Genomic DNA, 22,299 nt, shown 5'->3' with positions numbered 1-22,299 from the left:
GATAAGGTGGAGCTCCAGCGCAACACTACAGCTTGCATAGCAGTGAGAAGCATGTGCAATTATCGAATAAGGTACTTAATAATCACTTGCTCATATATTGCAATGTCTAAGTATTCTAAAAATAAACGAAATATCACAGGCTCGCATAACCCCCGACTCCCTTGTTGCCTTGTATATCCCACCAAGCGCTGAGCTCAACCCTCGCGAGCTTGCGCAATACCAGAAGCAGGTAGCTTCACTATAAACAGCATCACAGCTGTCGCTATAGCCATAAGACTGGTTACCATGAATGGCAATCCCATCCACTGACCACCCAACTCAAAACCGCGACCCAAGAGCCAGCTCATTGCGGGCGCAGTCAACCCCATGATGACTTCAATAAGAGAAATGGTAGTGTTCAAGGTAGCAATGGTATGCGGCTCAACCAGAGCATTAATCAATGCTCTGCTGAGTGCCACGAAAGAGTTGCCAATGCTGACGGTGATGAGAGAAATGACAAATAGCCATGGGACTGAAGCAACGCCCATCAGCAAACATCCGGCTGCCATGATCGTGATGGTGATGCGCGCAAGGAGTAAATCTCTTGCAACGGGGCGTGATTTGTAGCGACGGCTCTTGTTGAGGAAGTCGGATGCCACAGGGAGAATTATAAGGTAGCACACTACTGTCGCTACGATTCCAATCGTCGAGATATATGTTGCCTGTCAAAATGTTAGTGGATGGGTGCAGTTTTGGTTAAGAGACTGACCTTGGACCATGACCAATCGAAGCGTTTGCTCATGTATTGCAACAGCACTCCCGTAAGTACAGTTCTGACAGGAAAGAAGAACGCAATTGCAAGCATGAGCATCATAATACTCTTGTCCGCAACGATAAACCGCCAAACATGCTGCATGTCGTTCTGAATGCTGAACCAAACCTGTTTCAACACATTATGCTTCCTCAAAGAAACACCATGAAGCTGCTCATTTTCATGCTCTTCATTATGTCTCTTATCATCCTTGCGTCGAAGATGCATCGTCTCAGGGATGAGGAGAATGCACATCGTCCCAAAGACCATGAAGCCAAAGCCAATCCACATGGATAACCAGGGGTCGAATTGAAGTAGCCATGCGGATATGGGGTTGAAGATGACGTTGAAGATTAGGACTAGGGCGACGAGGCGGAAGAACATGTCTGTTCGTTCCGAGACGGGGACGACGTCGGCGACGATGGTGTAGACCATTGCAACAGCCATTTGTCCTCCGCCGCCGATGAGGAGGAAGATATCTCCGCCGAGGATAGCCCAAATTGAAAAGACGTTAGGGAACGACACTGAGATTGTGAGTATGTGTTACGGAATGGGACAGGTGCACTTACGGACTAATAAGAGCCAAGCTGTTGAGAGACAGCATCCGAGCATGGCTAGAAACAAAACAAGCCGTCTTCCATATTTATCAGCAACGATACCATACGGGAACTGCGTCAAGATTGCTAGGACATGTAAGCGAATACCCTTCAAGATCGTTTCATTCACTTACGGACTCCCATCTCCAAGGCCTGGCCCCATCCCTGGACCATAGCCAACGTCTTCTGAACTGGAGTATCTTTACAGCGATAGTCATCTGTATCAAATGCACCGATTAAATGATCAGGGTAGTGCTGTCGGCAGATGATATCCTCGGTGATCTTCTTGGTCGGAGGGTTCATGATGAACTGGCTCACTTCGACCATGAGAAGAGCCAGCATGCCCATAGCCAAAGCGCGTCGTCTCAACGACTTGGACGGCTCATCATATCCCTGCGTGCCACTTGGCAGCAAAGGCGACTGCTCCGTCTGCCCCTCATCCCTCTCAATTCCATGATTGCTCTCAACATCCGTATCATGGACGTTATGATCCGTGAGTCTCGCTTGCGCCGCCATGTTTCACGACGCGCTTAGAGTGCTTAAGGAGTGAATATCGCGATGCTCAAATCGCAGAGTATTGTAACATATTTAAAAAGGAATGACGATAAGGGAGGAGGAAACGCGCCATCACAGGATTCAAGTTTAGGTCGTCCCCGGAACTTTTGCGACAAATCGTCGGGAGCTAATTGGTCTAGAGCGCGGTGACGTCGTCGCTGACCTGGAGAGATTACTCCGCCTCATCGTGGCGCTGGCCAATGAGATGTCGGCCCTGGAACGAGTTGGCTTGACACGCAAGCGATACCACGAGGTGCTTACGACTGTCAGAGATTACATTGGGTTTAAGCTTCTTTCATAGGAAGGTCTGAACTCAATTCGTAGTGATCATGGCCACATCTTGTCGAATGTCAACGTATGTCCTACGATTGCTTACGCTGCGTCAAAACTGTCAGTTGACAACAAATGCGGGGAGACTCGGCCGAGGGTGTCCGGGGCCTTGGATCGGCGATCTCATGGCTTTACTGGGTCTCGGTCCGGAGCGGATCCCGTGGACACCGTGGACGGGCCCGACGCGGCCGGTAGCCCACTTGGTTCAGCCTGGTAAGGCGCCGTTGAGATCTAGTCCTTGGAGCAGTTTCTGTGACGTGAGGGATACTTCAGGTTTTGACTGTTAATGCATATGTATCGATCTTGATCCGTAGGTGGTTGGCTTCTGCACACTGGCCCTGATCCGGCCCTCGATCCCGAATTCAACGCAAGTCGCGTAACCAAGAGAACGATGGCGAGTATTCCTGTTTTCACAATGGCAGGCGGTTTCAAGATACTGTGTCTTGATCGTGCTGAAGCAGGAGGTCACATTGCCATCAGACGTCGCAGAAATGATCCTGGTCAAGGCGCTAACCACCTGCAATATCCACCGCCAGGCATTGGATGAAACTATTGCTTCCTCAACTTCATCGAACCTCAGTCAGGTTCCTGAGCCCGTGAATCAGCCTCGATTCGATGGCTGCCAAAGATCCAGAGTTCCAGGCTCAATGCCTTGATCTCATTCGCGGGATCAAAGCTGCCCACGAGAAGCAGAATGACCTCCTTGAGAAATTGGTGACGCTTATGGCAATACCAGTTGAACTGGAGACAGCACATCCACGCGAAGAGAAATGCCATGAAGATATTGATGAATCCCTTGTTCAAGGGGATAAAATCAAGCTCAATGAAGGGGCGTCGTCAGATGATCTCAGTGTTGCAACGCAACAAGACACCAACTTGGGCAACATCCTTCGCTTCGCATCTAATTCTTACAAGAAAAGGCTACGGCTTTCAAGATTGATCAAGATGGTCCACAGCCATTCTTACTCCGCTCTCAATTACCTCCCTCGCAATCTTCGTACACACTACCCCAGCAGTTAGAGTACATTCCCCGACCCCCAGACGATGGAGACGTCGTTGTCAATGCCACTCGATCGTGGAACTACTGTACGTATCCTCACTCATCACCGACATCCCAATTGACAATTCCCATAAACAGGGTATCCGCACGATTGGGAGACACAATCCTCCAGAAACAAATCCATCAGCCCAGTGCCGGACTTCATGCCACCATGGCAACTTACCCGCGGAGAAAACGAAAAGTGGTATCACATCGACGACATAGACTTCGAGTTTCCCCTAACCGCACCAGATACGCTATCACCAGTGGCAGGAACATACTTTGAAGTGCCTTACTCTTTCTTCCCAGGACTCCGGAATCTGAACATGGCTTATACGCGGCGTCAGGGAATCACGTACGGTGGTTCGGGCGATTACTTGATCGAGACTGCACTTACAGAAGCCCATCGATACAAGATCCGTCAGTCCCTAGGGGACTTCTATGCTGTGCCGCAGGATGGCCGTCTTCCTCTGTCATTTCATACGAGTGAGCTTCGAATGCAAGTTCGTCATCGACGGACGCGGAATGATATCGACCGCAGTCTTGATAAGTATCTTGAGCCTACGCGTGAGCTACTTAGTAAACTTCATTGGTTTACTATCATTGACCTCACGGCACCTGGAGGCTCTCAGAACGCCGTATACAGTCTGCGAACCAAATCATCACTGTTCCAACATGACTCTCCGCCATCGCGTGTTGAGGGGCCGCCTTGCTGGGAGATGATCCAGCCAGCGCTTCAAAGAGAAGGTAATGGATTTGTGTCACACCCGTCAGTCATACAAGACCATCCAACACAGCCGATCCATCGTGAAGGACGATGGTGTCGCGTTATTCAGCTTGACGGTCTCGCAAACATCACCGCTGGTCTTATGGATGAGAAATGCACCCGGTATAACTCTATGGCCGTCTGGAAGCTTCTCTTCCAAGATAACCAGCTAAGTTCAGGCAAGGGTCGTGCATTTCGTGCCACGATCAATCAGCATCTCCTCTGCAGACCGTCTGCAAAGGAGCTGCACGGTTCCGAAAACGTCCCGTGGAGGTCCTTTCACATCTCGTGGTATCAGCTCTGTACACAGCCTACTGATGCAGCTGTTGAGCAATCGACGTGGAACTATGGACGTCTTTATGGGGAGAAGGGGCCGTACATCAAACAGCAGGCTTTTACTTTGGGGTGTGCTTATCAAGAGCTTCACGGGTCTGATGCTAAGCGTGACTCTTTCTGGACAGTCTTGATCATGAAGCCGTCCGCTGCTGATTATGATCCATATGATGTGCACAAAGTCCCACGTCGGACATATCCGCCTCCATACGATGGCCGGCAATATCGCTCGGAAGATGTCATCCTTGATGCTATTCGGACGAATTTACAGAAAGCAGCTAATGCGTGGAGTCGAATGCAAATAGCCCTCGACGCAATCGTCGATCATGATCCTCTGTTTCTCGACCCCGTTCAGCACGACAATCTCTTATTCGACGACGACACGTTCTCAAGATCAAGACAATACTTTTGGATCGTCAGCTGTCTTGAGTCTTTTCTTATTCTTATCGATGATGCTATAGAGGAGTGGAGGAGATTTCGTGTCGATTGGCCTCATATGATTATGGAGATTGATCCAGCGGAGGAGTCCCGGACCGGAGAAACACCAGAGGCATTGACGCGAAGAGTTTTGGGGGAGATTGAGGCGCAAGTTGATAGACTGAGGATCATATCTGCTCGTTTCGAAGCAAGTCGTGACAAAACCAAAGCTCTCAGAGAAGGCGTATGTATCCCTCAACTACGACGCTCGACATATCTCGCAGCTCTTCAGCGCCAGTGGAGTAATCGAAAGTCGTGTCTCTACTCGTCTAGGAGAAAACGTCAAACTCCTCACATACGTCAGCATCTTTTACCTGCCACTAAGTTTCTGCGTTGCTCTCTGGAGTATAAACGAAGACTATCCCCGACCAATGCTAGCGTTAACAGCAGTCCTCGTCGCAGCTGTGACGTTCATCGTCGTAGCCAACATGAGAAACATGGCTTCTGTATGTGCTGCTGCATATCGCGGTGTTAAGAGACGGATTGTGAGACGGATGCGTGGGAGTGAAGATGAGAAATGGGTTAAGAGAGCAACGGCTTTTGAGAGCTATAGACCTGAAAGGATGGAGGTTGAACCGTCGGAGTGGTATATCTTGTACTTCTTCATATACTCTATGCTCAGTCAGGTAGGTTCTTGGATGAAGAAGCAGAGACGGAAAGTGAGGAATGTATTTAGTTCGTCGGAGAGAGAGGCAAGTCCTGTTAAGCAGAGTCCAGCGGTGGGAAGTGAGCCGTGGGCAACCCCAAGTTCGTGGTGAGGCAAGAAAGACTATCCCAAGACTTAGGTAAAATTAGTGAATCTCAGATTGGGCTATTCCAGCACCTTAGTCTAGTCAACAGGAGGTTTTCTTGCTCTACGGGGGCTCTCTCCTTGTCCGTAGGACGTCGAGATCTTTCTGGAAAAGGTTTTCCTTTATCCTTGTTTCATGTCGTCAACACAGCCTCGAAGGAGTGAGATGCACTGCCTTTCCATGGATCAACTGCGATCGGCTTATGCAAATCCTCCGGAGCAGCCTTGTTTGGTCAATTGAAGAATCTTGACTTTTAATAATTTCCTTAGCTTGGTCTTGATTAAAGCGGTGCATCCCAACATTTGACTCCAAATGAGAATGCCTCACAAGACTAATTTGTAGATCACCGTTACTAAAACATTAGCGCTATCTTTATTTTAGAAGCTTCTGTTTCAGCGTTCTAAGCTTCCAAAGATGGATTCTTCATCTCAATGCATATACGCGGGACTTGGGACTCTCCCGCTCAGCCCAGCCCCCAAACCCCATCCATGATCATCATCACGATCTACCAATCACACACACCTCACAGCGAGCAAGCTCATCGTCACCGTTACATCCCCCAATCTCAGGAGTATTTTTCGCCTTACGACCCCTGTCAGAATGTATGCTCGTGGGTCTTCCCGCTCCTGAGCTTAATTTCCTCAACAAGGTATCTGATCCTCGAGGCCATCGAGCCTATCACACGCAACTCATCATCTTAGCAACGACGTATATGGTTCAATCATGTTTGATCCTATGATCATGCAGGAGAATTGGAAATGCTTAAAAATACTTGGAGGGGAGGATATATAAGGTCGGTAGATCAGCTTGGAATAGTATCTTCATCTAGATATCATCGCTCATTATGTCTTCCACAAAGTCCCTCCTCGCTTCTATCCTCGCCATCGCTTCCTTGGCTCTCGCTCAGGATCCATCATGCGATTGCTACGTTACCAAGGGCGATAGTCCCCAGTACTACACAAGCCACTCCTTCTTTGACTTCCGTTCCCTCTCCCAATATGCTGGTGTTCCTCCTCTCATCGACACAATCCAAGGCAATGCCGACGCAGACTTTTCTTCAGATTTCTTCAACTGGGAGTCTGAGTTTGCTCAAACCTGGGGTCCTCAGAAATGGAACAACGGAAACGAAGAATTTCCCATGCAGAATACTTACAACAATCTGTACATTGAGGAGAATAACGATGTCTCTCCTGCGAGTGATACGTGGTTGACTATGAGAACTGCCCGCCACAATGGTTTCCAAACTGCCTCTGAGTTTGAGTCCCTTGAGAAACATCAATACGTCTCATTGAGAATGTATGCCCGCACCAAGGGTTCACCCGGTGCCTGTACAGCCATGTTCACCTACCTCAACGGCGGCTCCCTCGCCCTCGTCCAAGAAGCAGACATCGAAGTCCTCACCAAAGACGATCCCACAATCATCCACTACACAAACCAACCCTCCTACACCGACGAGGGCGGTGAAGTCGAAGGCGCTCATCTAGCAGCCACACTCCCCGATGGTCTCAAGTGGACGGATTGGGCAAAGCACACTATTGACTGGACGCCCGATGCTACGATCTGGAAGGTGAATGATAAAGAGACCTGGCGTAATGCATTCCAGGTTCCTAGGGATCCGGCGCAGTTGAGCTTCAATGCCTGGAGTAATGGGGATACGTGGACGGGTACTATTCCGGAGGGTGGTGCGGCGTATCAGCAGATTCAGTGGATTGAGATCTTGCATGGACGTACGGAGGAGGGTGCTTGTAACAGGGTCTGTAGTGTTGACGAGGGTGAGGCTGGTAAGGCTGTGCCTGTTTAGAAGACGGCATGCTTTCTGGTGATCCCATATCAACCTTTCCTGTACATAATTGAGTTAAATGGAGGACAGTCCCTCGACAAACATATTCGAATCATAACTTTTCGTTCTATAGTCCATTAGCCATTGACCGTCTACAGCTTAAACCTCTGCGCCAACAAAATCCCCTCCGCCAAAGTCCCAACCCTCGCATCAATCGCACAGCCCTCCTTCTCCCACGCCTCACACATCCCCCACAAATCCGTCAACTTCACCGTAAAAACCTCAATAAACTCGCCCTCCTCCAACTCCGGCTTCAAGTCCTTATTCGCAGGTAATTCCATATCAACACTGACATGCACCATCTTCAAGTTCGTGTTGCAAAACCCCGGATCATTAAACATCATGGGCGACGTCTCAGTGGCCACGCCGACGTAGCCCGTCTCCTCGCGGAGTTCGCGGATGGCGCATTCTTCGGGGGTCTCGCCCTCGTCGATCAGCCCGGCTGGTACTTCGATTGTTACAGCGTCGATGGGAGGGCGGTATTGTTTCTGGAGGATGAGTTCGGGGCCCGTGGCGAGGGGCAGGATGGCTACGATGCCGACGCCGTCGATGTCGGCGGTCTTGGGACGTGTGAGACGCTCAGCTGATTCCCAGGTTCGAGGTGTCCCTGTTGGATCACGGTATGTGATTCTGGCATTCATGTTAGAGGTGAAAGGCGAGAGGCGAGTGAGCGTACTTGGAGAGTTTGATCCAGCGAGCTTCCTCCTTGGACTGAGTTTGTGAGCAAATGTTGGTAAATTGCAGGAGGAACTTACGAGGGGTTCGGTAGAAGTCACTTTTGCATTGAAAACAGACATTTTGAGTGAGTTGGAGAGATAACTTTGTCTGTTTGTTTTGTTGTGGTTTGAAAAGTTGTGATGAGTTAGCTAGAGGAAGAAAGAAAACTCAAGACCTTGGTCCCAAATGATAAAAAGACTGAAGTGATTTTTTACAAACTTGGGATAGCTTTATTAAGTTTAGGATGTCTTTTATCAAGCTTATTTTAATCCCTTATAATAAGGTCTGGCATTTTCTTGCTCCCCAAGGCTACCTACCATCCTGCCGAAGTCGGTGAGAAGATGTGCAACGTCACACAGACTACCTACCCTGAAGCTACTTGAATCATGCCACCAAATCACCAATTGCATGTTACCTATTGCTAGAAATTGAACTTGACGTAATAAATACAATTATGCTTATAGTCTTATTACTACACTTGGAGTGCTTCGGAAGGGGCTTTGGTTGAAACGATGCAAACTTATCAGCAATTGAGTGTCCTTTTTGATCTGAGTTTCTTCCGGACTCTTGACCGGCTTTTCAGCTTCATGCACCATTTTCTTTTGAAAATGCATGTCTCAGTTAAACTTAATGCTTTCTCCCGGGACATTATTGGGTATTTATCCTTATCTAGCCTATGATCTGTTCAACAGCAGCAGCCTTAACGCATTCTATCTCGCATGCTTCGGAGTCGGTGACAGCCTCACCCAAGTCAATACCACCAACCAAGGCATCGTAATCTCTACAACTTCCCCTCCTCCTTTAACCCCCTCCAAAGAGCCAAAGCAGCCAAACACTTTGCATCCCTCGCCCCCTCCCTCCAAGCATCCTTCATCGGAACAACCTTCAACGTAATCTTCTCCCCATGCTCCCTCAACCCCGTCAACCGTCCACTCCACTCCTTAATCTTCTCCCTCTCAATCCTCATCTCATAGCTAAATATCGTAATATACTCATCACAACCCCCCGCGCTAGGAAACATACCCCTCGCAATATCTTCGCTATCCTCAGCAGTAGCAAGTTCACTTAAATTCGTAAGCTCTTCCTCCTTTATCGTGACGCCCAGCTCTTCCTTGATCTCTTGAGCTGCTGCTCCGGCGAAACTACCTGCGTCGTCCACCATGCCCGCTGGTAGTTCTGTGAAGCTGAGACTGCCGGCGGGAACGCGGGGTTGTACTGTGAGGACGACGTAGCGCTCTGATGATGAGGGGGGGACGTCGGAGGGGATGAGCATGAAGAGCATTGCTACGCTGGGACCGCGGAGGAGAGCGGCTGCTGGGAGGGTTTCGCCTGAGTCGTTGGAGACGGTTGCTGTGAGCTTTATGAAGCCGATGCGTTTGGCGCCGAAGAGATCGTAGGATTGGATTGTGACTGGGCGCAGAGCATAGGGGTCTTTGTGGAAGGGGTGAGATTCATCGGATTGAAGGCGGAGTGAGTTTGTGAGTGTGTCAACCCATTTCTGAGAGCATTAGCAATCTGGAGTGAGGATGTGTGAAAAGAAAAACGTACCGTGAATGGCTTGAATGTAGTGAGCTGCTGTTCTGAAAGTCCTTCAGGGAGACTGAGAGGGATGTTATGACTCTTGAGCGTGGTAGACATTGTGCGCGTAGAGTGGTGAAGAGATGGGGTTTGATGAACGATACAGGTTGCTGAGAGTAAAAATCTTGGATTTCTGCAGACGTTGGCTATGAATCTCATTTCCTAGTGTTATTTCTGGAGGTGGCTTGGGATTGGCGGAAGTCTGGTGAAGATTAGGTTGAGATGGTGTTTGTGGGAGGGTTGACTCTGAGTGCATGACGTAGAGCGCTGCCCCGCGATCATGACATGAGGCTGAAACACTAAAGAGAGCTGAGCTGAGTATATTCACATACGAAATGATAGCTTGCCACTTCACAAATGTCAGTTATACGCCGCAGGTATATTCATTGATTCATTTCCCAATTGTAAGGCTGCAAGTAAAGCGACTAATCATCCCTTATCCTCCATCCCTCATTCATAAACATCCCCTAGGCCATCATTCAAACCGCCCAGTAAACATCAATCTTGACCTTCTCAATATGATTAACCCACCCTCCAAACCTCGCCTTCGCCCAAACCGTAACAACATCTCCCATCTTCAAATCCCTCACGAACCACCCATCACCCGTCTCCTCGCCCCGTCCCTCCTCAGCCTTCATCCTGACAGCAGCCTCAGAGTCGGGCTTGGCATCGTCGTTCCACGCCCACGTAATCACATGGTCTTGCCAGGCGCGGTGCGCTGTCTTGTTGCGGACGATGGTCCATTTCTCTTGGTGGGCGAGGGGGTGCGAGTATGCGAACTTGTCGCTGCCCTTGGGGACGATGGAGGGGTAGAGGGGGCGGAGGGCGCAGACGGGGAGGGGTGATGCCACAGAGGATGCTGATTTGAAGCGCACGTCGTATGTGCAGTTTGGATCGCCTAGAAAGTCAGCATTATGTTTCATAGGGTAGTCTTGGGACCTACAGGTTTGTTCGGCGTCAAACTTCTCTAGACCAGCTTCGAACCACGTCCAGGCTCCGTTGTAGGTATGTCGATTATCCGGCTCACCACCCCACCCTTGATCCTTACTCCGTATCGTAAAGACCACCTTTCTCACAGGATGGAGTAGTTTCGGGGTAGGATAGTCAGCCAGCTTAGCGAAATACGAAGCATCATGCTCCGTCTTTAAAGGCGCCGGCTTCGCCTCGTTCAGATCATACGCCAACACTTCAGCAAGCGCTTTCTTGCCTTGAATGCCTGTTAGACCCACAGGAAAGGATCGAAGCTATAAATACCGTGTCAGTCTAGTGATTCAGTTAAACGAGGGTCCGACTTACAAGGAATTTGTTCTCAGAGGGGCTTTGGCCGTTGACGCGGAGAGGACTCGAGTGCTCAGCGATGTAATCAACCTCATTACTCGAATGCGCCCAATACTCCGCAAAGTCGAAGATAACATCAACAACACCGGGCGGGAGCTTCCTCCCCTTGGTGAGCATGATTCTCGTAATAACCACATCAACGGGCGTCAAGTCGCCCGAAGAAGAAGAAGAGCTTGTCTCATTGTCGTTTGAACTGCCCAGCGATAGCATAGTTCGCAGGCCGTCGATTACGTTCTGGGGAATGCTCTGCGCCATGATGAGGTAGGCGATGATGAAGTAGAAAACGTAGATCAGCATAAAATATAGGAGGGTAGAAGTGAATTTTGTAGTGTTTTTGGTGTAAGAAAAGACAGGTTTTTTGTAAATGTATACACACACGGCGAAAGGTGACGCGTTGGGGCTTGTTCTAGAGAGGCAGCAGCTTATCACCTACAGCTGCGGCGTTGAATTGACGTCAGAAGATGGTACACGTGCTTCGAGGGGTCACAGAAAAAGCGTGATCTGTCTACACTTGAATTCATGATGAGTTTGAGTTTGAGTTTAAACTCAAGCTAAGCATTATGACTGCGGTGATCTTAACAATTGCCTTAGAGAATGTTTACCATGCAGAAGCTACCTTATTCTCACTCTGCTACGCAAGTTGTAGGTGGTAACTAGTACCTTCGGTAGCTGGAACTCTTCTCTTACACCTCTTCTATCTTATCTCATCCTCATATCTTATCGCACGTGCAATGGCATCATCCCGACCCGGCCTCCAATCCCGTCCCCCGCGCATCGGAGCTCCATCAATTTCGCCGTCTTCGAATCCTCGATTACAAACATGAAGCTCAACTCTCCCCAACAAGCGACGACAATTCCTCTTCCTCACACTCACATCCCACCATGAGGTCATCAAGGTCTCTCGTGCGCTCAACCCGCCAACTCCAAACATCCCTCAGACTCATCCGCCCAACATGTCTCCCCCCGAGGGCCCGAGATCTTCACTCCGCTGCTCCCCGGAAGTCGGGCGTCGCATCTAACCCAGCAATGTCCTTCCCCTGCCTCGATGCCCTAGAATCCCGTTCTGCCCGCTTGACCGACGACGACACCGAGCCCTCGTACACCTCAGGCGCTACGCAGAATTATCTCTGCAAAGAACCCTTCATGCTAGACTGGGGCGGCGTGCTCCCCGAGTTCAACATTGCGTACGAGACGTGGGGTGAGCTCAATGCTGATAAATCGAACGCTATTCTTCTTCACACTGGTCTATCCGCTTCGTCGCATGCCCACTCTACAGAGGCCAATACAAAGCCTGGCTGGTGGGAGAAGTTCATTGGGCCGGGAGGACCGCTTGATACGAATAAGTACCACGTTATCTGCACGAATGTCATCGGCGGCTGTAACGGTTCTACGGGACCGAGCAGTGTTGACCCAGGCAATGGAGAGCGCTACGCAACGCATTTTCCCATCTTAACCATGGACGACATGGTCCGCGCCCAGTTCCGTCTTCTCGACCATCTCGGCATCGACAAACTCTACGCCTCCGTTGGTTCATCAATGGGCGGAATGCAATCTCTTGCGGCCGGCGTTCTCTTCCCCTCGCGCGTAGGCCGCATCGTCTCTATCAGCGGCTGCGCACGCTCTCACCCGTACAGTATCGCCATGCGCCATACGCAACGCCAAGTCCTCATGATGGATCCAAACTGGAATCGCGGGTTCTACTATGGAAAAGTTCCTCCTCATGCGGGCATGAAGCTTGCGCGTGAGATTGCGACGGTTACGTATCGCTCTGGACCGGAGTGGGAGCAGCGCTTTGGTCGGCGTCGGGCAGACTCGAGTAAACCGCCTGCGCTATGTCCTGATTTCCTCATTGAGACGTATCTTGACCATGCGGGTGAGAAGTGGTGCTTGAACTATGATCCCAACAGTCTGTTGTATGTCAGCAAGGCTATGGATCTTTTTGACCTGGGCATTGAGCATCAGCGCGCAACTCGTGCTCGCCGTCAAGAACGTGAGAAAAATCTTGCTTCAGGAGAGGCTTCGCCCCTTTCTCCCGACGCATGCAGTCTTACTCTGCCTAATAAACCTTATGAGGAACAGCCTGGATCTCACCCCGATCCCTCAGATGCGACCGTTGTGCCAGGCTCTCGGCCTCCCGAGGACCTGATCCACGGTCTCGCACCGCTACGTGATACCCCTACGCTGGTTATGGGCGTCGCAAGTGATATTCTCTTCCCAGCATGGCAACAGCGCGAGGTAGCAGAGGCAGTCCGTCTAGCTGGAAACAGGAATGTAACACACGTCGAGTTGAGTGAGGAGATGAGCATGTTTGGCCATGACACATTCCTCCTGGATCTAAAGTACATCGGTAACAACCTCCGCATGTTCCTCGGCTAGTAAGTGTATTCTATAGCAATGTAAAATTGGCGCAAGTCTTGGGTTTCAAGTCACAAGTACATCGCATTTTCATCACGCTTTAAGCACACTTCAGGTAGTCATGTAAGATCCAGGCTCAAGCCACTGGATGTTGTATTCCTTAGACATTATCCACTAATCATGTCCCGATGATAATGATGATGACTATATACAAAGAAAAGAAACAGAACTCAAAAGAACGCAGCGAGGGACGGGGGTATGTGATAGATCTATAAGCGAAAGACGCCATATCCAAGAAAAAAATGTGATAGAAGAAAATAGGGGGAATAAGCGATAGCCAAACAAGAAAAGAAATATTCATGAGGGTCTTTTTGCCTCTTTTTTGAAAATCCAACTCGCTGAGATATAAAAAGCCGAGATATAAAGATGACTCGCTTTGATATGTATAAATCCATTTAGATAAAGCCAGGGTTGAACGCATCTACCACGGGATTAGGAGTTCTGACTCTCGTGGGCTCTGCTCCTGCGGCCGGCGATGGAGGAACAGTGATTGGAGAAGGACGAGGAGGCGCTCTCTTTGCCTCGACGCGAGTCCTGCTGCGGTCTCTGTCCCTCGGGGGCACAAAGTCTGCCATCACGGGTGAGATGAGCGGACGAGCTTGGTTCTGCTCATGGCGCTCGTAGTTCCCATCAGACATCATGTCAAAAGTCCGGGCGAGGTTTTCACTCGAGCTTGAGATTGACTTTTGTAGCGATGGGAAGGATGGCGAGGGTAGACTTGGCGGTGTGTCTGAGATGGGCGATGAGGCGTATCGTGCGAGACGTGGGCTTAGAGAGTCGTCGGTGGCTTGTGTGGGAGATCGAGCGAATTGTGTGCGGAAAGGTGAGAGGGCAGCTGGGATGGCGGACTTGTGCGCTTCGGCGCGGTCAAAGTCGTTCCAGTTTGGTGTACCAGGTTGGTTCAAGACTTCATCTAGCTGTGGGTCGGCCACGGCTGACTCTGTGCTTCTGGGTGGAGGATACATGGGAGGTTGGCGGCGCTGTTTTCTTGGCTCCAGGCCAAAGGGCCTTTCGGAACTTTGCATCTCGGGAGGTTGAGGCCTGCGACCTCGAGGAAGACCCTTTTGAACGGGGAACTCGCCTTCCATGGGACTTTGTTGGGAGAAAGGGCTTGCCGTTCGTGGTGGCTCGGGAAGACGCTCAGCGCGGACGAAGCCGCTTTCATCGAAGCCTGGACCAACGGCACTTCGAGGTCCGGGTCCAACCATGGGAATGGTAGCCGAGCGATCGACAAGAGGAGCTGGAACCCGGAGAGGTCGGCCGAGTCGTGGCTCGGAGTCAGTTCGGGCACGGAGGCCACGAGGCGGAGGTTCGAGAGGTCGGTTCATGTAACCTGGGCTCGCGCTCGCTGCTGTATCGGGAGTGTTACTCCTACTCCTGTTACCAGGATTCAAGCGAGGCGGTGGTACAGGCGGGAGAGGAGTGGTAGGTGACCGGTACGGCGAAGGGAGTGGTTTCGTAGGTGGAGAAGAGTCCGGAGGTTGGTAGGCCTTGTACTGCTTTGTCGGATACTGAGGAGATGGCTGGAGGGTTTGCATGAGTGGGCGAGGAGGAGATCGGGGGAAATGAGGTTCTAGCATTGGCGGAGACGGTGATCGACCTGGGAAGTTGGAGAGAATTGGAGATGGTCCTGGTGAGTTCTGCTGGGGAGGTTGAGAAAGAGGCGAAGGTTGAGGAGAGCGCGAGGGCGAGACAGGTCGAATAGATTGAAGAGGCTCCGAGAGCTGGCCAGGCTGGAGGATCTTGGGAGGTTGTTGAGACGGCTTTGCCTGATGAGAAGGCTGAGGTGTCTGTATACGCGGCGTCTCCTCTGCTGCTGCGGATGCCAGTGACGATACCAATGAGAGAGGAGACATGGCATCGCTCGCAGTGCGAGCTCGTGTCAATGCCGTATCAATCATGCTCAGACTCGGACTCGATTGCATAGTCCTCAAGGGACTAGCAGTTCTCGCCGTTCCGAGCACCCTGGGCTTCACATTCGTGTCCGTAGGACTCACTCCACCCTCAGTCGAAGTATCCAAGCTCTTACTCCCAACGCTTCCCTTTCTAACAGTCTCCCCAAAGTCGAATCCTGCAAAATTCCCAGCAAGCCCCTCAACCATTGGCTTGTGATTCTCACGCGTCTCCATGTCCATGGTAAAGCTCTGCCGTCTAGGCGTATGAAAGGTAAAAGTGTCGCGCTTGGCCGTCACATTGCGAATAACAGGAGGCTGTGGCTCCCAGACATCGTCGCTTCTAGCAACCGATGCAGCTGGGCTCGGGAGAGACATTGGCCCTGCAGTGCTGGGGTTCCGAAGACTAGGCGCGGCGGGCACGTTCTGACGACTGCTCGAAGGGCGCGGGTCCGGAGAGAAGGATCGCTCAGCGTTGACGATCGAGGGTGGAGGAGATGGATATCCATTGTTAGCCGTAGGAATAGGGCTTTTGTTTCTGATTTCCTTAATCTCGTTTCCGAGATTGAATTCGAAGGGTTCCGCATGACTACTACCCCTTGGTTCATCCTGGGGCGTCGGCGGTATACTGCTGACAGAGTCTTTACCGAAGTGAATGTTGAAGGGATTCTCAGGCTCCTTAGTCGAGATGGCCGTGCCGGGACGTGTAGGTGAGCCAGGTCTTGCGCCCGGCGCAACGAGGCTCGTAGAACTACCATTGCCGAAGCGTGTGTTGAGCATTATGTCTGACGAGTGAAACCGCGGGTTTCCCATTCCTGGTGCGCGTGGTGCTCCGAGATCAACCATGGAGGAGGCACCTCCAGCGCCGTTCATATAAGGGGCTTTCCATTGCGTTGGTGGGTCGAGATGAGAGCTGGAAGTACCAGGGCGAGCGAGATTTGGGCGGGAGAAGTTACTCTGTCGGCGGAGGTCTTTGGGGGTTGACGAGACAGGTTCTTCATTGCGGTGTAAATGTTGTATTTGTTTCGAAGCTAGCTTCTTGTCCCTGGCAAATATCAGCAAAGCTGTAAATGGGAGACTGTAGAGAAAGGAGGCTTACTGTGACTTTTTCCTATCGCCTCCAAGCTTGAGGCCAAAGAACGAAACCATCTCGAAAAGAGAAGAAGAAGAGGAGAGGGAAAAAAGAGACCTGAGGAATTATATCATGAGCATGTGACGGTAAGGACAGAATTGGAACGTAAGTAGTTAGGAATGACGATGATGCAAAGACAGAGTCAGAGACAGAGACATTGGCCTGGTCTGTCTCTTCTGTGCATATTTCTAGAAGAACGAGACCGTTGCCGAGAAGAACGGGAAGAAGAAGCCTGGGCTGCAGCACTTACCGTAAAGTACCTAAAGGGTCCCCACAGCCCACAACCTAGGGGGGTAAAGTGCTAAAAAAGGGCCCAGGTCCAGGGGGGGGACGAGGCGCAAAGGACCAGAGTGGGTTAATTTAACAGGACAGCCACTAGCTGAAGGAATATCCAATTTTAGACAGAACAAGACTGTGTAGTACAGAACAAGAGAGAATGGAAGAAAGAATAAGCATATATTTCAAGAAAAGTCTGTCGCTGATCAATTTAGTTCAAGTGAATGAATTGAATCGTAATAGGGGCCCAGCGTTACTCTTTTCATCACTAGAGCGGATGCAGAGGATTTAGACGGGTAGGGTGCTAGTCAGGGCGCTGCAGGTACGGGTACAAGCTCAGGGGCTCGACGGTTTTTTCTCTTCCTCTCTGGGCGTTTTTGGCGCCGTTCAGCCGCGGGGTCGACTTTTCGAATTGTGAATGGACGAGAAAAGGGGAGAGCCAAGAATAGAAAAAAGGAAACTAGTGATTTACATCAGAGAACTGTTTGATCATCAGAGATTGTACTACACAGAGAATTGATCTTCAGTGTTACACGAGAGGCACAGGCAAGGCTGTAAGCAGAGAGTATTTATTGCGAGTGAAATACCTGAAGATTCCCGAGACAGGAGGGGAGGCGCTGTTGGACAAGGCGAGGAGAGACAAGACAAGACCAGACAAGAGTGTCGATCACTTTGGTACGAAATGAAACAGCGTCACACTCCCACGCCCCATCCATGCAATGCGAATTCTATGGATCATTTAGAGATTTCGCTTCATTCAATAATTCAGATAAACTCGAAATGCCAATTTTTTAATCCGATAACCATCCATCATCCACTGCATCCTCAATCCTCATCTATCCTTCTAACCCCTGGACAGAAAGGCGTCATCTGCGCACTCACCTGCGTGGCGCTTCACCGTCAGCTTCAGGACCTTCAGGGGTCTCTCCTCACAACAGGGGTCACAAGGGGGGTTATCACCAATGAAGATCGTCACTCTTTCACAAAATCCTTTCTCTTTTGACTTTCAAGTGTGAATCTCGCTTGAGATTGTGGATGATGTATTATTAGTGTTCATTGGTGTATGAAACGAAACAGGTAACGTTGACGGGCTTAAAACACCCTTGGCGGTTCATGCACTCTGTAACTGTTGTTTTTGTTTGGTGGATGTATATCTCGTCCGTGCTATACCCGGAATCTGTGATATCCGGGTTGACAGCTATAACTGACAGCTCGGTATAACCGCTTATCCACAGCTTCAGTTAAGGGTTGGTGATGTCGCTTAAGAAGGGCGAAATGCAAGATTGAGAAGATGTTCTTTTTCGACAAGTATCATGAGTCCCATACGCCTGTAATAAGTGACCGTCCTGAACGCCGTGAATGTGAAGCCCCAACTGATCCAACAACCAACAATACAATACAACTTCCTGTCCCTCTCCTCTCCGATGACACACGGAGAACAATATCACAACTGCTCCAAAAGCTTCCTTCTCCTCCGATCGATCAACTCCTCCTGCACCTCCTCCAACGTCGGCAAATCCCATGTAATCCCATCACCGCTATCCCCCGGCAGTGGCTCCCACCCCTCCGGCACATCCTTACTCCCCGTCTTGAGCAGATGCTCAACCGCCTGCCTCTCCTTCTCCGCCTCGTACGCGAGCATCTCCTCGTCCTCCTCATCAGGCGCATACCCATAATACGCCGCGTCGACATTCCTCCTCATATCGCGCCTCTCCTCGAGCGGCTTCTCATCACCCTGGCTCTTCGCTGCTTCAAACAGTTCCTTCACACCGGGTAGTTCTCTCGCCCTGCCGAAGTATTTGTACCCTTTTCCGCTGCCGGGTATTTCGCGTCCTTGTTCATCGTAGATCTTGCCTCCACCGCGCATGTAGTTCGGGCCGCCGAGGTTGCGTATCTGGATCTCCCACATGTGCTTCTCGCGCATGAGCTTGTTGATTTCGTCGTTGAGATCGCGGATCTGGTAGTCGCTGAGAATAGGATCCTGGATCCGTGACATCTTCCGCGAGATTTCTTTGAGCACTTGGCCGCGCCATTTTTCACAGGCGGGGATGGCTGCCACTTCGGTGATGAGCTTGGGGCGACGTGTGCGGCCGGCGTCGATGATGCCTAAGTCTGCTGCTTGGGCTTCGCGGAAGCGAAACAGCATAGACTGAGCTTTTTCCGAGTTACGAGCCTGGAATCATTAGCTGAAGCTACCCACGACTCAACCGACGTGTGAACTTACCATTTTGACGGATGCGCGGCGTCAAAGGGATTGAGGTGAGGATACCAACGTAATTGTAGAAGCTGAGTTGGCGATCTCGACCCAGCAACGGCGGAAGTTTTCGCAGCCACACCAGCCTTGCCCCAAATTTCCACTTGTGCCACAGCGCCACAGGGTGAGCTTGCGCACGTCCCCACAGCCTTGCCATTCTCCAACGCGAAGCGCAGCGCGACTTGAACTTCACCATCGATTTAAGAGATCTTGACAGCTGCTGGCAGCTGGCGATGGCCGTCACCACCACGCACGACGCTCAATTTCAGCGTAAACCCCCACGTACCAAATGCGCAATCACTCCTCGCTCTGAACGGGTATAAATAGAGGGCTTCTCTCCCAGTTCCTCCGGCCTTTTCTTCTCCTCATCAACCTTTCGCATCCTCGACTTGCGATTTGGACTTGAACTTGCTATGCACTCCTTGCTATCGACACTTACTGCTTGACTCGACAGCTTCTTTTCTCTTCGCAATGTGACTTTTCTTTTGTCTTGTTCTTTTCCTTTTTTCGCACTTCACCTTTCCGACTCTTCGCCCTGCCCGACCTTCAACACCATGCCTTCACCTCACCTCACCTCCCTCCTCCCCGACCCCGAACTCGCCCACCTCCCTCAGTCAAGTGACTCGGTATGTATGTACTAACTTTGTTTTTCCGCTTTTGCTTTTCTGCCCTTCCTGTTGAGCTTTTTTGGGTGGTCTCTTGACCACGTGGGTTTTTTTGTTGCTTTTCTTGCGGGCGTTGGCGTTGGCGTTTTTGCAATTCTTCTCGTCCTGTACTTGCGCTCCTGGGGGCTTGGCCTGCGGTGATGATAACTGTTTTACACCCCTCCAAAGTTGGCGATTCACTTCACTTGCTCGGTATGCCCTTCGGGGAAACTGACTTGCGTTGCGAACATGTACCTCATCAAGAACAGAAATCTGAGCAGACCTTGGAGTATTTCCTTTGTTTTTTATGTATTCTTCGCAAGTGCCTAGAGTAGCCGCAATGACGATAATCCCCTTTGCGTGAAGTCGTTCTCTTCCTTTGCGAACCCTCTTCTCGAGGCGTTTGCTGGGAATATAGAGACACTCGTGATTCGCATGATATAGTTTTCAATCGGAGCAGGCTTGGCCTTGGTGAAGAGCCGTATGGGATGGAGGGAATGCTTTGAGATACGAATTTGCTGCCCGGTGATGATCAATCGACCAAAAAGCCAAATTTGCAGGCAACAGCGGCGGGCATCATCTAGGATGTTTGCAGGGCATTTACTTGTCCACTGCCGCGAGTTGTCAATGAGAACCCAAGAGAGCTAATCTGAGGGAGCCATCACATCTTCGTATCTCAAGTCACACACGTTAGGTACTAGTAAACATTTCAATAGCTGTAGGAAAACAAATGCGCATTCTATATTTCACTTTTGGTCCCACTCTACAATACAACAGATCCACGAACTCTTAATCGTGACGTTGCAGCAAAAAAATACTCGTACATTGCTCCATCCTCTATTGCGTCTTCTTAGCGCCAGCAGCCGACTTTACAGGCTGGCTGTACATCCACACGATGCAGAACGACAGGAATCCAACAATAGTCGCTGAGATGCCTGTCAGACCGGGCCAAGCGCCGTTGATCACGTAACTTCGGGGGTACTCGTCGTGAGCCATGTGTCGAACGCTGACAGTTCGCTTCTCCTCGAGGTTGGTCAGGAAGGGTCGCTTGTAATTGACCATGAAGTTGAAGATGCCGTGCTGGTCGGGAAGAACAAAGTCGGTGCCGTAGACAGTCTCGTCCTCGCCGACATGGACAGGCTTCAGGGAGATGCGGTGGAAAGGGGACAGCATGGAGAACTCGAGCTGGAGGTGATCACCCTCAGGGAGGTGGAAGGGCTGCCAATCGTTCCAGGCGTACTCGGAGACGGAGATGCTGTAGGTCTGCCAATTGTTAGCGAGGTCAATCATGTCAGGGGAGGTCTCTACATACAACATCGTTCTTGATGCGGTACAGCTCAGGGTTGGTCTCGTTATCCCCCTTGAGGTGGTGCTCAATCTTGTTCACCCGCAAAACGCCAAGCTCCTGGAAAGTCCAGCCAGCCAGATTGGTGATAAACTCCTTGTTGGCAGGGAAGATAGCCTTTCCACCCTGTCGAGTAACCTTGGTATCAAACGCCTTGTCCTGCAGCATCTCAGCAGCACCAACGACAGTGACGCGCGCAGAGTTGCGAGCCTGGAAGACAGAAACAAGAGCAAGTTGCTTTCCAGCAGCGAACAACTCATCAGGCTCGACAGTATCGCCCTGCTCCTTGGGGTTGTAGCTATAAGCGGTAGGGGGCGCTCGGAGAACGGGTGTAAGAAGAGGTCCTGAACCAAGGGTGTGGCCAATGGCGTGGGGAACGGAGATGAATGCGCCGGGAATCTCGAAGTAGTCCTTCAGACCGGGACGGACGTTGCGGGGAGCGTCGAGAACGAGGGTGTCGTGTGTCTCGGCGGCGGAAACGGCATCGTAGGTGAAGTGGTCGACGACCTTGCCGTTGCGCTCAGCGGGAATGTTAATGTCGAGTTGGTCGAGGACGGAGACAAGAGTAACGGGGACCTTGTGGGTAGCGGACATTGTCAGGAGGATGTTTCCGCCGGCGTTGATGAAGTCGACGATGGCATTGGGGGTCAGATTGGGTCCCAGACCTGCGCCAGTCAGTACAGTTACAGCCTCAAGAAACAAGACATGACGAACCCTTGATTTTGGTGGGGAGGAAGACAAGATGATCATATGTCCTCTCGCCATACTTGAACAATTTCAAATCATCGCTCTTTGGTGTCTCATACGTGATATCATAACCCCGTTCTATCAATTGTAAGCTTCACCATCTCCCCAATATCCTGAGGTTCATACCAGACAGGTCGCGGAAAAAGGTAGTATACGCCTCCTTGTCCTTGGGCGCATCAAGAATAACCAGTAAGCGATTACCAGTTGTGCTCACGGCCGAAACCAGCGCCGCGAAGAGAAAGACCACAAGGCTCAAGAGTGACCGCATTGTGTGGTTCTGAGTTGCGTGGGTTTATAGTGTCTGGTGCAAGTTTGGACAGCTTGCGTGTTAGAAGCTCTCAGTGGAACCGTGGTAGCTTGCGTTGGCGTCTTAGGGATACGTAGCCTTCAGTGGGGGAGGACGGGATGTGAAACTGCGGATGCGCTAGTCCCTTTTTGTGGCAG

At 50.8% G+C, this 22,299-nt stretch overlaps 11 protein-coding genes across 11 annotated transcripts; 3 read left to right on the top strand and 8 right to left on the bottom strand.

The window, feature by feature from the left end:
- Window positions 1-63: 63 nt before the first annotated feature.
- FVEG_00198 (hypothetical protein) lies at window positions 64-2,184 on the bottom strand. Its single transcript, XM_018886631.1, has 4 exons — window positions 1,521-2,184; window positions 1,360-1,473; window positions 749-1,314; window positions 64-701 (listed from the first exon to the last, which is right to left on the bottom strand). Exons 1-4 carry the CDS (start codon window positions 1,900-1,902, stop codon window positions 195-197), a joined length of 1,569 nt encoding a protein of 522 aa, XP_018742220.1. The 5' UTR covers window positions 1,903-2,184; the 3' UTR covers window positions 64-194.
- On the top strand, window positions 1,952-5,758 carry FVEG_00199 (hypothetical protein). The gene is made up of 2 exons (XM_018886632.1): window positions 1,952-3,357; window positions 3,410-5,758. Exon 2 carries the CDS (start codon window positions 3,475-3,477, stop codon window positions 5,359-5,361), a length of 1,887 nt encoding a protein of 628 aa, XP_018742221.1. The 5' UTR covers window positions 1,952-3,357; window positions 3,410-3,474; the 3' UTR covers window positions 5,362-5,758.
- Window positions 2,848-3,048, bottom strand: FVEG_14605 (hypothetical protein; the record flags this gene model as incomplete). Its single annotated transcript, XM_018903538.1, has 1 exon — window positions 2,848-3,048. One exon carries the CDS (start codon window positions 3,046-3,048, stop codon window positions 2,848-2,850), a length of 201 nt encoding a protein of 66 aa, XP_018742222.1.
- A 763-nt stretch (window positions 5,759-6,521) lies between the features above and the next one.
- Window positions 6,522-7,478, top strand: FVEG_00200 (hypothetical protein; the record flags this gene model as incomplete). The annotated part of the gene is made up of 1 exon (XM_018886633.1): window positions 6,522-7,478. One exon carries the CDS (start codon window positions 6,522-6,524, stop codon window positions 7,476-7,478), a length of 957 nt encoding a protein of 318 aa, XP_018742223.1.
- Window positions 7,458-8,531, bottom strand: FVEG_00201 (ADP-ribose pyrophosphatase). Its single transcript, XM_018886634.1, has 3 exons — window positions 8,273-8,531; window positions 8,194-8,228; window positions 7,458-8,147 (listed from the first exon to the last, which is right to left on the bottom strand). The coding sequence occupies exons 1-3, from the start codon at window positions 8,312-8,314 to the stop codon at window positions 7,610-7,612; spliced, it is 615 nt and encodes a 204-aa protein (XP_018742224.1). The 5' UTR covers window positions 8,315-8,531; the 3' UTR covers window positions 7,458-7,609.
- Window positions 8,532-9,015: 484 nt separating this feature from the next.
- On the bottom strand, window positions 9,016-9,872 carry FVEG_00202 (hypothetical protein; the record flags this gene model as incomplete). Its single annotated transcript, XM_018886635.1, has 2 exons — window positions 9,016-9,732; window positions 9,783-9,872. The coding sequence occupies 2 exons, from the start codon at window positions 9,870-9,872 to the stop codon at window positions 9,016-9,018; spliced, it is 807 nt and encodes a 268-aa protein (XP_018742225.1).
- Window positions 9,873-10,291: 419 nt separating this feature from the next.
- FVEG_00203 (hypothetical protein) lies at window positions 10,292-11,447 on the bottom strand (the record flags this gene model as incomplete). Its single annotated transcript, XM_018886636.1, has 3 exons — window positions 10,292-10,710; window positions 10,756-11,056; window positions 11,109-11,447. 3 exons carry the CDS (start codon window positions 11,445-11,447, stop codon window positions 10,292-10,294), a joined length of 1,059 nt encoding a protein of 352 aa, XP_018742226.1.
- Window positions 11,448-11,682: 235 nt separating this feature from the next.
- FVEG_00204 (homoserine O-acetyltransferase) lies at window positions 11,683-13,908 on the top strand. The gene has a single exon (XM_018886637.1). It carries the CDS (start codon window positions 12,033-12,035, stop codon window positions 13,524-13,526), a length of 1,494 nt encoding a protein of 497 aa, XP_018742227.1. The 5' UTR covers window positions 11,683-12,032; the 3' UTR covers window positions 13,527-13,908.
- Window positions 13,591-16,788, bottom strand: FVEG_00205 (hypothetical protein). Its single transcript, XM_018886638.1, has 2 exons — window positions 16,557-16,788; window positions 13,591-16,502 (listed from the first exon to the last, which is right to left on the bottom strand). Exons 1-2 carry the CDS (start codon window positions 16,604-16,606, stop codon window positions 13,961-13,963), a joined length of 2,592 nt encoding a protein of 863 aa, XP_018742228.1. The 5' UTR covers window positions 16,607-16,788; the 3' UTR covers window positions 13,591-13,960.
- An 851-nt stretch (window positions 16,789-17,639) lies between these two features.
- On the bottom strand, window positions 17,640-19,158 carry FVEG_00206 (pre-mRNA-splicing factor ISY1). The gene is made up of 2 exons (XM_018886639.1): window positions 19,090-19,158; window positions 17,640-19,038 (listed from the first exon to the last, which is right to left on the bottom strand). Exons 1-2 carry the CDS (start codon window positions 19,090-19,092, stop codon window positions 18,310-18,312), a joined length of 732 nt encoding a protein of 243 aa, XP_018742229.1. The 5' UTR covers window positions 19,093-19,158; the 3' UTR covers window positions 17,640-18,309.
- Window positions 19,159-20,430: 1,272 nt separating this feature from the next.
- On the bottom strand, window positions 20,431-22,207 carry FVEG_00207 (oligosaccharyl transferase complex subunit OST4). The gene is made up of 4 exons (XM_018886640.1): window positions 21,982-22,207; window positions 21,823-21,933; window positions 21,076-21,773; window positions 20,431-21,026 (listed from the first exon to the last, which is right to left on the bottom strand). The coding sequence occupies exons 1-4, from the start codon at window positions 22,121-22,123 to the stop codon at window positions 20,601-20,603; spliced, it is 1,377 nt and encodes a 458-aa protein (XP_018742230.1). The 5' UTR covers window positions 22,124-22,207; the 3' UTR covers window positions 20,431-20,600.
- Between the last annotated feature and the right edge of the window lie 92 nt (window positions 22,208-22,299).

This window comes from Fusarium verticillioides, chromosome 1 (genome assembly GCF_000149555.1).
Source record: "Fusarium verticillioides 7600 chromosome 1, whole genome shotgun sequence".
NCBI lineage: Eukaryota > Fungi > Ascomycota > Sordariomycetes > Hypocreales > Nectriaceae > Fusarium > Fusarium verticillioides.
This window is presented reverse-complemented; position numbering and strand designations above follow the sequence as displayed.

What these genes read in the sequence shown, in the direction of transcription:
- FVEG_00198 (XM_018886631.1), bottom strand. Translation starts at nt 1,902, where the DNA reads ATGGCGGCGCAAGCGAGACTCACGGATCATAACGTCCATGATACGGAT. An exon ending in AGCTTGGCTCTTATTAGTCC is followed by an intron (nt 1,315 to 1,359) that starts GTAAGTGCACCT and finishes TCACAATCTCAG; the next exon opens with TGTCGTTCCCTAACGTCTTT. An exon ending in TCGATTGGTCATGGTCCAAG is followed by an intron (nt 702 to 748) that starts GTCAGTCTCTTA and finishes ACATTTTGACAG; the next exon opens with GCAACATATATCTCGACGAT.
- FVEG_00199 (XM_018886632.1), top strand. Translation starts at nt 3,475, where the DNA reads ATGCCACCATGGCAACTTACCCGCGGAGAAAACGAAAAGTGGTATCAC.
- FVEG_00205 (XM_018886638.1), bottom strand. Translation starts at nt 16,606, where the DNA reads ATGGTTTCGTTCTTTGGCCTCAAGCTTGGAGGCGATAGGAAAAAGTCA. An exon ending in GGCGATAGGAAAAAGTCACA is followed by an intron (nt 16,503 to 16,556) that starts GTAAGCCTCCTT and finishes GATATTTGCCAG; the next exon opens with GGACAAGAAGCTAGCTTCGA.
- FVEG_00207 (XM_018886640.1), bottom strand. Translation starts at nt 22,123, where the DNA reads ATGCGGTCACTCTTGAGCCTTGTGGTCTTTCTCTTCGCGGCGCTGGTT. An exon ending in CTTTTTCCGCGACCTGTCTG is followed by an intron (nt 21,934 to 21,981) that starts GTATGAACCTCA and finishes TACAATTGATAG; the next exon opens with AACGGGGTTATGATATCACG. An exon ending in ACCGCATCAAGAACGATGTT is followed by an intron (nt 21,027 to 21,075) that starts GTATGTAGAGAC and finishes AACAATTGGCAG; the next exon opens with ACCTACAGCATCTCCGTCTC.
- FVEG_00201 (XM_018886634.1), bottom strand. Translation starts at nt 8,314, where the DNA reads ATGTCTGTTTTCAATGCAAAAGTGACTTCTACCGAACCCCTC. An exon ending in TGACTTCTACCGAACCCCTC is followed by an intron (nt 8,229 to 8,272) that starts GTAAGTTCCTCC and finishes TCACAAACTCAG; the next exon opens with TCCAAGGAGGAAGCTCGCTG. An exon ending in CGCTGGATCAAACTCTCCAA is followed by an intron (nt 8,148 to 8,193) that starts GTACGCTCACTC and finishes CATGAATGCCAG; the next exon opens with AATCACATACCGTGATCCAA.
- FVEG_00204 (XM_018886637.1), top strand. Translation starts at nt 12,033, where the DNA reads ATGAGGTCATCAAGGTCTCTCGTGCGCTCAACCCGCCAACTCCAAACA.